Source organism: Mesoplodon mirus (genome assembly GCF_964341445.2).
Source record: "Mesoplodon mirus genome assembly, chromosome: 9".
In the NCBI taxonomy this organism is placed as follows: Eukaryota; Metazoa; Chordata; class Mammalia; order Artiodactyla; family Ziphiidae; genus Mesoplodon; species Mesoplodon mirus.
The window spans coordinates 60,929,788-60,942,595 of NC_138985.1; the positions used below are offsets into that span (position 1 = coordinate 60,929,788).

Genomic DNA, 12,808 nt, shown 5'->3' on the forward strand with positions numbered 1-12,808 from the left:
CAAACTACAATCCCTGCCTCTCTCACACAATCACTAGAGACAATTTACAGAAAACAGAATAAGATGACAGCAATTTTAAAATACAAAAATGAGTACACAACCAAAAATCACAAATCATTTCAGGAACACCAACAGCTTGAAAGAAAAGTATAAAATTCAATGGCAAAGAGGTAAACCCTCGCACCTATCTATGGCAAAAGAGGCAAAAATATACAATGGAGAAAAAGACAGCATCTTCAATGAGTGGTTCTGGGAAAACTGGACAGCTACATGTAAAAGAATGAAATTAGAACACTCCCTAACACCATACACAAAAATAAACTCAAAATTGATTACAGACCTAAATGTAAGCCCAGACACTACAAAACTCTTAGAGGAAAACGTAGGCAAAACACTTTTTGACATAAACCACAGCAACATCTTTTTTGACCAACCTCCTTTTTTGACCAAGCCCACTACTGGGCATATACTCTAAGAAAACCGTAATTCAAAAAGAGTCATGTGCCATAATGTTCTTTGCTGCTCTGTTTACAATAGCCAAGACATGGAAGCAACCTAAGTGCCCACTGACAGATGAATGGATAAAGAAGATGTACCACATATATACAATGGAATATTACTCAGCCATAAAAAGAAACAAAATTGAGTTATTTGTAGTGAGGTAGATGGACCTGGAGACTGTCATACACAGTGAAGTAAGTCAGAAAGAGAAAAACAACTACCGTATGCTAACACATATATATGGAATCTAAAAAAAAAAAAAGAAAATGGTTCTGAAGAACCTAGGGGCAGGACAGAAATAAAGATGCAGACTTAGAGAATGGACTTGAGGACACGGGGAGGCGGAAGTGTAAGCTGGGACGAAGTGAGAGAGTGGCATGGACATATATACACTACCAAATGTAAACTTGATAGCTAGTGGGAAGCAGCCGCATAGCACAGGGAGATCAGCTCTGTGCTTTGTGTCCACCTAGAGGGGTGGGATAGGGAGGGTGGGAGGGAGACACAAGAGGGAGGAGATATGGGGATATATATATATATATATATATATATATATATACATGTATAGCTGATTCACTTTGTTATAAAGCAGAAACTAACACACCATTATAAAGTAATTATACTCCAATAAAGATCTGTAAAAAATAAATAAATAAAGATATCAAGTATATCCTAACTCTAAAAAACAAAGGCCATGAAATTGGGTCATTTGTGAGACGTGGATGGACCTAGAGCGTGTCATACAGAGTGAAGTAAGTCAGAAAGAGAAAAGCAAGTATTATATAATAACGCGTATATGTGGAATGTAGAAAAATGGTATAGATGATCTAAGTTGCAAAGCAAAGAGACTGAGAAGAGACGTAGAGAACAAATATATGGATACCAAGGGGGAAAAGGGTGGGGTGGGAGGCATTGGGAGACTGGGATTGACACATATACATTATTGACACTATGTATAAAATGGACAACTGACGGAAACATGCTGTATAGCACAGGGAACTCACATAGCACACTGTGGTAAGTAACCTAAATGGGAGGGAAGTCGAAAAGGGAAGGGATATCTTTATGTGTATGGCTGATTCATTTTGTTGTGCAGTGGAGGCTAACACAACATTGTAAAGCAACCATACTCCATTAAAAAAAAAATTCAGGGACTTCCCTGGTGGCGCAGTCGTTAAGAATCTGCCTATCAATGCAGGGGACACAAGTTTGAGCCCTGGTCTGGGAAGACCCCACATGCTGCAGAGCAACTAAGCTCGTGAGCCACAACAACTGAGCATGTGCTCTAGAGCCCGCGAGCCACAACTACTGAAGCCTGTGTGACTAGAGCCCATGCTCCGCAACAAGAGAAGCCACCACAATGAGAAGACTGCACACAGCAACTAAGAGCAGCTCCCGCTCGCTGCAACTAGAAAAAGCCAGCATGCAGCAATGAAGACCCAAAGCAGCCAAAATAAACAAATAAATTAATTAATTTTTTTAAAATTTCAATGGGCAAATAAGTTAAACCCTGGTAAGAAAGTTGACACTGCAAAAGTAATAATAACTTTGAATAAAAATAACCAGTATCTTAAGAGAGATTTAAGAAGATATTACATCCTTTGAAAAGAAACAGAGATTTAGAGATTAAATATTTCATCAGCGAAATAAAACATGTATGGGCAGTGACTAAAAGAATGTACATAGCTGAAAAAGTTCAATGTTTGAATAGAATTTTCCCAGAAAGCTCTAGGGAGAGGTTACATCTAAACAGAAAAATTATTCAACAAGCATAATATTTTTATACACAACAATGGCTGAAAAAAAAACAACTAAGCAATACTTTTAAAATGAAAAGGGAAAATGGTTTTGGATCACTAATACTCAAGATAGTTCCTCATTTGGGATGGAAACGTTGCAATTGTACCACCTACAGGAAAAAAAATAGATATAAAATTCCATTTTATCTCAGTATAAGATGTAGTTGGAGTGATGGGTGAAGTGCAGGAAGGCAAATAACAGTAGAAAAAGAGAATAAAAGCATGTTGGGATTTATTGGATTGTTAAGGACAGACTGCAGATACTGATTAACTCCACATGCATAAATTTTAGTGTATTTCTTAACACTTAAAAGGTAATTACTAGAATAAATATGATGTACAAATCCCAAACAATTAAGGAGGGAAAGAATGGAAGAGAAAAGTGCAAGGAAGAAGGGGGAAGAGGGTAAGGAATGGGAGACTTAGAGAAGGGGCATACTCAGTAAGCAAGCATATAAAGTAGAAAATCATAAAATAAGGAAGTTAAGTCCAAATATATCAATGCTTACAATAAATATAAATTTTAAAATTTCTCTATTAATATAAAGTTCTCAGATTGGAAAGACAAAGAAAATCTAGCAATGTGCTATTGAGAAGAGACAAAAAAATTAAGACAAAAGAGTAGATCTGAAAATAAAAGGGAAAATATAGCAAAAAAAAGTATTTTTGCAAAATCATGCATTACAGCAATACTGATGGCAGAGAAGACAGAATTTACAAAACAGCAAATAGATTAAATTAGTATAGCCCACTAAAATCCACCAAGAAATTTAATAATCACAAAGTAGTATGAGCCAAACAACATAGTTTTGTGGTGTATGAAACAACTGTTGGTAGCAATAAAATGAGAAATTGTCAAATCCACAGTGATAATGGGAGACAGACATACATCACTCAGACATCAACAGAGTAAGCAAATGACCAGTTAGTGAGATATATGGGCTCGAATAGTAGATTTAATATTTTAACCTAATACGTATATTAATATATATTCTTTTCAAGTACACATTAAACATTCACAAAAAATGGCCATAGATTAGGCCACCAAAAAAAACTCAATAGTCAAAACTGAAGAAACATTTCAAGTTACTTTTTCTGAACACAATGCAATAAATTAAAAATTAAGAATAAAAGGAAAACTAAATAGTCTAGCCATATGGGTTAAAAAGAAAATCAAAATTGAAAATTCATAAATAAATAAGTGGCACTGAGGACATGACATGTTAAGACCCGTGGGGTGCAGCTAAATCAATACATAAAAGAAAATTGAAATAAATGTGCACACACTAGAAAAGAAGAAAGGTTGAAGGTATTATGATTGTAGACATTTAACTGCAGCTAGAAAAGGAACAACAAGGGACACTGTAGGAAGGAATTAATAGACAATGGACTACCTATTCTTTTTTTTTTTTTTTTTTTTTGCAGTACGCGGGCCTCTCACTGTTGCAGCCTCTCCCATTGCGGAGCACAGGCTCCGGACGCGCAGGCTCAGCGGCCATGGCTCACGGGCCCAGCCGCTCTGCGGCATGTGGGACCTTCCCAGACCGGGGCACGAACCCGTGTCCCCTGCATCCGCAGGTGGACTCTCAACCACTGCACCACCAGGGAAGCCCTGGACTACCTATTCTTTTCTTCAAGAAACTTGTGAAGTACCAACCATGTGTTGAGTTGAATCAAGTAAAACTCAATGGAAAACTACATTCAAAAGAGCCTGACTAGTCCTGTGTGGGTTATGTTCTCATGCATTTTTCATCACCGAGAAACAGCTTGTGAATGTCGCACTTTACCATCACCCTCCTGAGCCCAAGTTTTAAATAGAAATTTTTAAACCTATATTAAACTTCAGTATAAAATGATCTTCAATGGGGAAAATATTGTGTTCACAGTTCCATTTTAAATTATTTAAAATCATAATGAGAAGTCTGTATGTTTGCTTTTGTGCTCCTTTAAGAATAAATCCAATCTAAGTTAAAGAAAAAAGCAGCAGCAGAAAGTCACCTGTTTAGTCTCATTAGAAGATAAACTGCTAATGCGTATTTAGAGCAAGGACAAGACACAGTCACACAAAATTGGTAATACATTAGGAAGTTATTGTTTTCTCTTCCTGGAAAGGCAAAAATAATTTTCTAAAAGTGATATATTTTACCCTTCGTAAACTGCCTTATATAAGTTATGTAATCATTTTAAGACACAGACCATACTAAAATTACTACTTGAAGAAACTGAATTGAGGAAATTAGAAAAACAAGGATAATACTCTTTTTTAGAATATATCCCATTTATCCACTAGAAAAATAAAGTAAGAGATGCTAATGGCATCTAACTGAACGGATTTGGAGGCATTAACTGCCATCGTTAAAGTACATCCTATTAACAATGTGATGGCAGAAAATTAATATTTTACCTCATTTAGTGGAAAAAGAGTCAATGTGATTTGCCTTGTGAAACTGATATGTACACACTGTGGAAATATACTGTAAGTTACAGATCTGTAAAATAAGAAGAATCACACACATGTAATGCCTCTCTAAAAGTTATTCTAGTCAATGAAAGAATGGGTCTATGGAACAGGACATGTCTATGAGATAGTCTGCGCTTTAAGAGCTAGATTCTTGTAAAGTTCATCTCCTATTTTAAATACACAGAAATGTTCAGATCTGTAATTATTATGCATATAAATAAGGAAGCTAAATGCCAAGTGTTTAAAGAGGCCAATAATAAAATCCTTCCAATCAAATGACTAAGAATAATTCAGAAGGAGAGGTCCTATTTTGCTTGATAATTAAAGTTCAGGCCTTTGGTTTGCCTTTCTTTTTTCTTGCAACTTTATTAAATCATCACATTTAACTAAAGATGCTAGATCAAGCCAATAGGTAGTCAACCCTAACATTATCTTTGGTTCTTTGATGTCAGGTGCATGCATGGATGGGAAACAGCTTTATGGAGCCACTATTCTCTGCTTACCACTTCCCTACTTAGACTGCAGGTTTGACACAGCACCTTACAGAAATGGAAATACAGAGGGCTAATCAGCAATTATTAACAGACACTAACTGCATGGAGATGTAGAATTTAATGAGATAATGTTAATACATTTTTTTAACAGAATAAAGGTACACAGAACTGTCAATTGTCTGGACCAGTGGAGGGGAACATCGGCATGGATAATGAAAAAGTCAAGATAATATTCCAGCTGAATGGTGTTTGTCACCCTGTCCTGAAGGAGATGCTCCTGGCGTGCTCCAGTTCATTGTTTGTGCAATCAACAAAAACAACCAGCTAATATCAAGTGTTTACTGTGTTCCATGCTTTGAGTTTATCACTTTAAATACATCACCTAAGTTTAATCCCTATCACACCACCCTAAGGTTGGTTCTACTAGTGTTCCTATTTGAACATGAAGAATTTAAGACTGGAGAAATAAAGTTACTCATCTAAGATCCTACAGCTAATGTCAGAGCCACAATTCAAACCAAGTTGATTGGAATTGAGAACATATTTTCCTTACCACTACTACACTGGCAGACTCTTTCCATGGAGACCTAACTCCCACCCAAATGGAGGAGATATTAAGTCATGCTTAAGTCTGTCATCCACTGAAACCCCATTCCTAGAAACAAGGATGGGGTTTTTTAGTCAATTTTTATAAACTGCATGAGTATACCTCAGTGTTCACTATTATGATACCATGATATGGTTATAAGAATGTCAACAGTTTTACACTGAATTCATTGAAAATTTACTTTACCCTTCATACATAACCCCTTACTTAAGATTGTTGATGACCCCCTGAATTATAGGAAAACCACAAGTAAGAACCACTGCTCTATCACATTATACTAATAATTGTGAGAGTGGGTGTGAGGGTAAGGAGGGAAGGATTCAATCAGAACTATCTAACCTCATCAAACAACAAGGATTTTTGAAGTCAAACCTTCCTTGGCTAATTTTTCTTCTGCCTTTGATCTTCACAACAGGCTCTATCATCCTGGATTTCTAACCCTTTTAGACACAGCCACACTGAGATAACTCATAGTTGATGGGTAACTTGGTTACAAAATAGATCTAGATCTAGACAGAGGGAGAGACCCAACCACCACACATGCTAACAACCTGACAAGGGGCTAGTCCCCACAAGAAGGAGGCAATGCCAAAATGAGATCCCCAAGGATGAGCATCTGAGGACTGAAGCGGGCCTCTCATTTTCAAGTCTGCACCATCCTCCTCTCTCTCCAAATTGAGCCTGACTGTCATGGGATGCAGACTTTTTTTTTGGTAAGGAAGAGAGGTAAATTTGGAGAAATTTACAGAATGTATAGAGGACCTTAATCTAAACTGAATTTCTGAAAATATGGTCTCTTGAAGCACAGCTCAATGAAATCCCTTCTAAATTGGGCCAGCAAGACAGGCAGTCTCCCACAGCACGGCCAATAGTTCTCGCTGTTGAAGGGCACAGCTGAGTTGGAGGAGATGGTAGGAAAAGGGGAGCAAAAGTCTGTCCTGTCAGTGACAGTGCTAATTATGACCCAGGGGCTAGGCCCAGGAAGAGTAGGCACTCGAAAATCATCTAAAACAAATAGGATCTGTCAAACACCTCTTGAAATATACCAATTTAAATAAAATCACATTCTTTACATTCTGCCTGAATTTTAAAGTGCCACCGTCTGGACAAAATCAGGAAGTCCAGATGATTGTGTTGGTCACTGAGGCCAAGGCACTCTTGATTCCTTGATTTCAGGCATGACTCCTCACATAGACATGACCAGTATGTGAACAGCAGAGAGATGTATACACAGTTGGGAAGATGTGATATTGTACAATAGTTTCTACCACAGTATTCCAAGAAACAAGAGTGACTATCCTGAGTTCCTCACCAAAATAGGGGGCTGGATTGCCACACTGCTACTCATTTTCTCCTTCCTTCTCAACTGTACTCTTGGAGCCTATTCAAGATAACTAATACTTTCAAAGAAATGACAATAAAATAAAGATATAACATTAATCCTGGTTGTCCTTAGGTAAAGGGTTTCCTTTGATGCTTATCAGCCTTTAAAAAATCTTTAAAAATAACAAAACCTATGTCATAAAACTCTCATGCCATTGAGTATGAAATGATCAAACCCATACACTGTTGGACAGGATGTAAAATGGTGTCGCACAAGAAGGGTAACCACGTCCATTTTCGGCCCAATGAGGAATCGAAAGGAAAATAGTCTTTCCATGAAAAAGAGTATAATAAAATCCCCCTCCTCCCCCGTCACTGCAATAGGGGAGAAAACAAAAAGGCAGTAGACAGAAAGGACTCAGATAAAACAGAATACTGTAGCATCGTGCTAAAAGAGAAAAGAAACTATTTCCAGCTTGATCAGGAAAGAGCAAAGACCTTTTTCCAGGGCGTACTGAATAGAAGCAAAAGTTCCCAAAATGAAAAGAAAGCAAAGCACTTTCCACACAAAATAATATAAGCGCCCTGATATATAAGACAGACATCCCAGATTGGATCAGAAAAGGGTAAACCCAATAAGAAACTCTCAGGAAAGAGGATCTAAAGGAAGTTAATATAATAGGAGACAAACAGTGGACATTTCCAGTTCAACATGGTGGCTTGAATACAAGTATTTATCTCTCCCCCTTACCAATCTGTACTAAAATGACAGTACTAAGTTATAACTCAGAAGGGCAAATAAAATGAATAAGGAGAAGACTGAAGACAAGATACAAACAAAAATTTTGAGATGGGAAACAAATGGACAGGAGGTCACTGACAAGGACGATGACTAAAGGTAGAAACCAGTAAGAACTAAGTCAATTCATACTTCAGAATCCCAGAAACACTCAAGAATTGGAAGTTGAACTTTAAGGAGGGGCTAAAACCAACATGATTAGTTGGAGTGGATTTAAGGAACTGGTCCTTTCCCCTAGACTCTCCCAGTCAGGTGTCTGCCTGTCCCTGATCCCAGCAGAGGTTTATTCTCTGAAGAGGTTGAATTTGAGAGGCTCAGAATTAGGACACCAAGCATAATGAAAACCAGGATGAACAGTGAGACTGAACAAAAATGAAGCACAGAAAAGGCACTGAGCCCCATCTTGATCATCTCAGGAAACAAACTGCAGCTAGGCTTACCTATCCTAAAAACTAGATTGGTCAATCAACTTTGGAGGAATGAAGGGACGTCTCCTGACAGCAATTTGGAGATCAACCAGTCCAGATTGGATTAGGACAATGGAGAACCACAAGGAAAATTTCAGGGGGAAGAAAAACTGACAGATTATCTGATTCTGATTTATTTCAGAGGAGTTTTCTAGTTTTATCAAATAGTTTGAGGCCTCAATTTGTGATTAAAATTCTATTAATTAATTGTATTAATTATGAACAAATGAAAAGAAGAGGCAATTATAACTAGGAAAATCAAAAAGTTTTGCAAGGAAAGGAAATTAATCATAGTACACTATGTGGTCTCACTAAGAACAGTATTTACATCATCTTAAGACTGTAAATACTGTATACAAATTAAAGCCAAAAAGTAGGATAAACATACTTGGGGATAGGAATAGAGCAGAGAAAATCCTGTCTTGATGTGTTCCTTTGTACTCTGTAACTCAGGTAGTTACATCTAGAGGCTTGCTCAGATTCAGGCTTAATTCTGTTGGTGGTTATTGCATACTCCCATGAGGACATCATAACCTCTGGATGTCCCTCTTTTGATGATGTTAGCAGGTATTGATAATCTTTGCCTAGATGCATTAATTCTTCAGGGATTGCCAAATGGTGATTCCTAAATCTATTATTCTTTCTTGATTTATTAGTGGGATTACTCCTAAAAGAGAAATTTCCCTTCATCAATGACTAGATTACCATGAGGTGAATTTCATATAGAAATCACTGAAAATAAATGCTTAGCTATTTGATTTATTTGCCAGTTTTCAACACTAATTCTTATTTGTTTTTATAATGGTATCTATTGGGTTTTGTATATTAATGTTATAACCTGCAATTTGGCTAACTTCTCTCACTGTAGTATTTCCAGTGATTCTTTTGGTTTTTCTAGATATATCATCATAAATCTTCAATAACGATAATTTTGCCCCCCTCTAGCTTGCTTTCATTATCTGTAGAGATGTTATGCTACTCCTTACTCTCTCTCTCTTTTTTTCATAGTTTTGTATGGGATTCAACCAATAATTTTTCTATTGGTTATTTTTAAGTAAAATGAATTTTTCAGTAATTTGAGAGGCATATGGCCAAGATAGCTTTTCTAGCTTTATGGAATGAAATTCTTTTCTCTGTTTCATGAAGTGAAAAAAAAAAAAAAAAAGACAATCTCACACACATTGAGCTTTCCCCATTTGTTTCACTTCAACACTTCTTTCTGGACTTTCTCTTTCCCTTTGCCCTACTGACCCTGCCCTGCGCAGAAGTCTACTCCAGCACTTTCTACTCAGTGCAGGGCTTTGTCCTGAAAAGGTGCTTCAGCTTGATGTTCTAGAGAAGTCACAGGAGAAAGACCAGCAGACACCCCATGGTCTCCGTGCACTCATCAACTCACAGGTGCCATCAAAGTCCCCACCCAGGTGCTGCTGCTGTCCTAAGAATGGCCCAACGAGCCACCAATATGTACCTGATGGCAATTTTGGGGTTTCCTGGATCTGAGTCGCCTGGCCTTCCCTGAGCTTCCTCCCTCTCACTTTCGGATACCACATGGTTCTTAAACTTGTTCACGGTTTGTTCCCCTCGCTCCGAGTTTGAGGTTCCTGGAGAAACCTCGTCGCCTATACTTGTTGTTGATGTTCTCCACTGGGTTTGGTTTTACTGCACTAGTTGCTCTCTCGAATTATATGAGGGGTTTCTAAACCTATGCCACTGCCGCCCTCCCTGAGTCCTCTCCTATCCGAAGCGTACACACTGCTATACTTAAAATGGATAACCAACAAGGACCTCCTGTATAGCACAGGGAACTCTGCTCAATATTATCTGACAATCTAAATGGGAAAAGGACTTGAAAAAGAATAGATACGTGTATATGTATAACTGAATCACTCTGCTGCACACCTGACACTAACACAACATTGTTAATCACCTATACTCCAGTATAAAATACAAAGTAAAAATAAATGAACACATACAGAGAGAAATACAGAAGGCATCAGACAAGTCTCAGCTTTCTTTGACAGGTATTTTAATTAACTCCTTATTAAACATTAAAAATAAGTATTAAAAATAAGTATCAAAATCTCACTGGTATTATTTATACTATGATGTACACACTGACTTGATGACCCCCAGTAGCAGCAAGCACACCCAGCACCCAATCTTAGTTTCTAAATAACATTCTTCAATAAAAGGAAACAGGGACCTTTGGAGAAATGCCTGATTCTAGGTCTGGGGCTGGAAAAACACAGTGTAAGCCAAGAGCAACTTGTAGGACAAGAAAGTAAGAAAGTGTTCAAAAAACAAAGGGATGAAGACATCTCAAAAGGACACAAGGGCCAAGCTAAAAGAGCTCCCAGTGACCAAAGCAGGAACAATGTGAGTAACAAAAGAAATAATGTACCACTGGATAATAACTAGGATTGCAGATACAATACAGGATAACTAGCTAAATTTGATTTTCACATAAACAGTGAATAATTTTTTAGTATAAGTATGCTTCATTGCAATATCTCAAGTGCCAATTTCTATATATCATGTAGATTGACATATAATATTAAGATAACTATACAGTAAAATATATGTAATTCTCTTTCCATTACAGAAGCTTAATTATTCTTCAATGATTCTTTTCATTTCTCCTAAATGATACTAAATCTAAAAGTTCTCCCAGGAGTTAGTGTTGTATCTGTGACCTAAATGGATACTACCCTGCAATCATAGACAAGATTACAGGGGCCAATTTGGGGAAAGCCAGATAATCAATTCTCCTCACAAATGTTGCATTAACAAATTTATTGTCGATTCATTAACAAAAAAATGTGACACAAGATTTGTGAGGTATCATACACTTCAATTAAACTGAAGTGTCAATATTCTCCTAGCAGCTGACATCTCTTGCTCTGTTTTGGCCCTCATGGAATTTAATATTTAAAATTTGTGAAATGGAATATGTTTCTTAGCAAGATGACAGAATCAAAATTCTCTTAGCATTCTTCACTTACCCTTTAAACTCTTAGACCATCTATGTCAAGAAGTTTTTAAGTGTGGGTTAAATTTGAAAATTACTTAATTTCAAAAGATCATAAGTTTTTTTTTTTTACAATGTTAAATGTAGGCCAGTCTTGGAAATATGAGTTTCAGTAAAACTTTTACAGTCAAAAAGCAGCAATCACCTCAGAACTTTATACCTCCTTGGGTCCAAAGGCAAGACTTGCTTTGATATAGTAGTTTGGGTTTAGAAAATTTCACTGTGATGAATAGGATTTCTCTTTAAGAAGGTCAGTTTCAAGGTCTAGCTCGTAATTTGTAGAATATTGACAATGAGAACAAACTGGAGTAAGACAAGTGAACACATTCTAACATGTACCCTGAAATGAAATTCTTTGTGAATCTGCCAAATTCAAAACTACCCTTACTGCCCACAAACACAGTGAAGTTCAAACATCCTCTCCAGGTGTTCAAAATACCGAAGGATTTTTAATTATAAATTCCTCTAGCTAGAAACAACTAGAAAGAAAATAATCTTTCCCAAAATAAGTTGAATCATTTCTCATTTGCTTGCTGGGTGCTTATGAATAAAGAGTCTGTATATAGTTGGCACTTGCGCATGCCTGCGTTCTTTCTTCCAAAAACATTAAACCACCTAAGGAGACAATGCATAATAATGTACTGATAAAGCCACCTGCTGTCTTCCTGCACAGCATGCCACTATTAAAAGAGGGATACTTGTTCTGTTCACCCACTGCTAAGTGAGAGGACTGCACTTACCGAGCTGGGGCTGGAGTGCCGCCGAACTTTAGGAGACTCTTTGCCAGTGGAGGAGGCCTTAAAGTTAATGCAAGCATTGTTCTCAGAATGCACCCTCTTAACTTGATTAGTTGGTTTCTCAAATGGGTCAAAAGTGCTCTGTGTCCTCTGAACCCTGACTTTTTTATCCTCAGGAATTGTGTCCAGGGGTTTGATCACTGAGTCCATTCCCGGGCAGTTCCGTGTAGACATCTTTGTGACACATATCTGGGGAAAAAAAAAGAAATTAAACTCAACCTCTCCACTGAAACTTTAATATCACTAAACATGCTGATTTGTTATCCTAGAAAGCATGCCAATTTTGATTCCAGGAAATACCCCGAAAGGCCGCAGTTTAAAAGCTACACTAGCTTAAACCTCAATATGAAAAACTCCTCATAATCATTCTGCTTATACTCACTTAGGGCTGACACTAAAATTGCTATCCCTAAAACAGAAAGCTTAAGGTCTATACTGCTAGTGCCCTAAGGTGGTTCTTGAACTCTGTCACATACTTTACCATCTGACTGCAACTGGGATTATTTCTGAATCATTAAAAGTTGGATAACGC

The 12,808-nt window shown here is 37.3% G+C and overlaps 1 protein-coding gene across 4 annotated transcripts in view; it reads right to left on the minus strand.

The window, feature by feature from the left end:
- CDK14 (cyclin dependent kinase 14) overlaps positions 1-12,808 on the minus strand; it is a 597,668-nt gene that overhangs the window by 435,357 nt on the left and 149,503 nt on the right. For all 4 annotated transcript variants that reach the window (XM_082631823.1, XM_082631821.1, XM_082631824.1 and 1 more), the window contains one exon: positions 12,220-12,465. In XM_082631823.1, the coding sequence (XP_082487949.1) occupies positions 12,220-12,465 (246 nt within the window). The remainder of the gene's footprint in view (positions 1-12,219; positions 12,466-12,808) is intronic.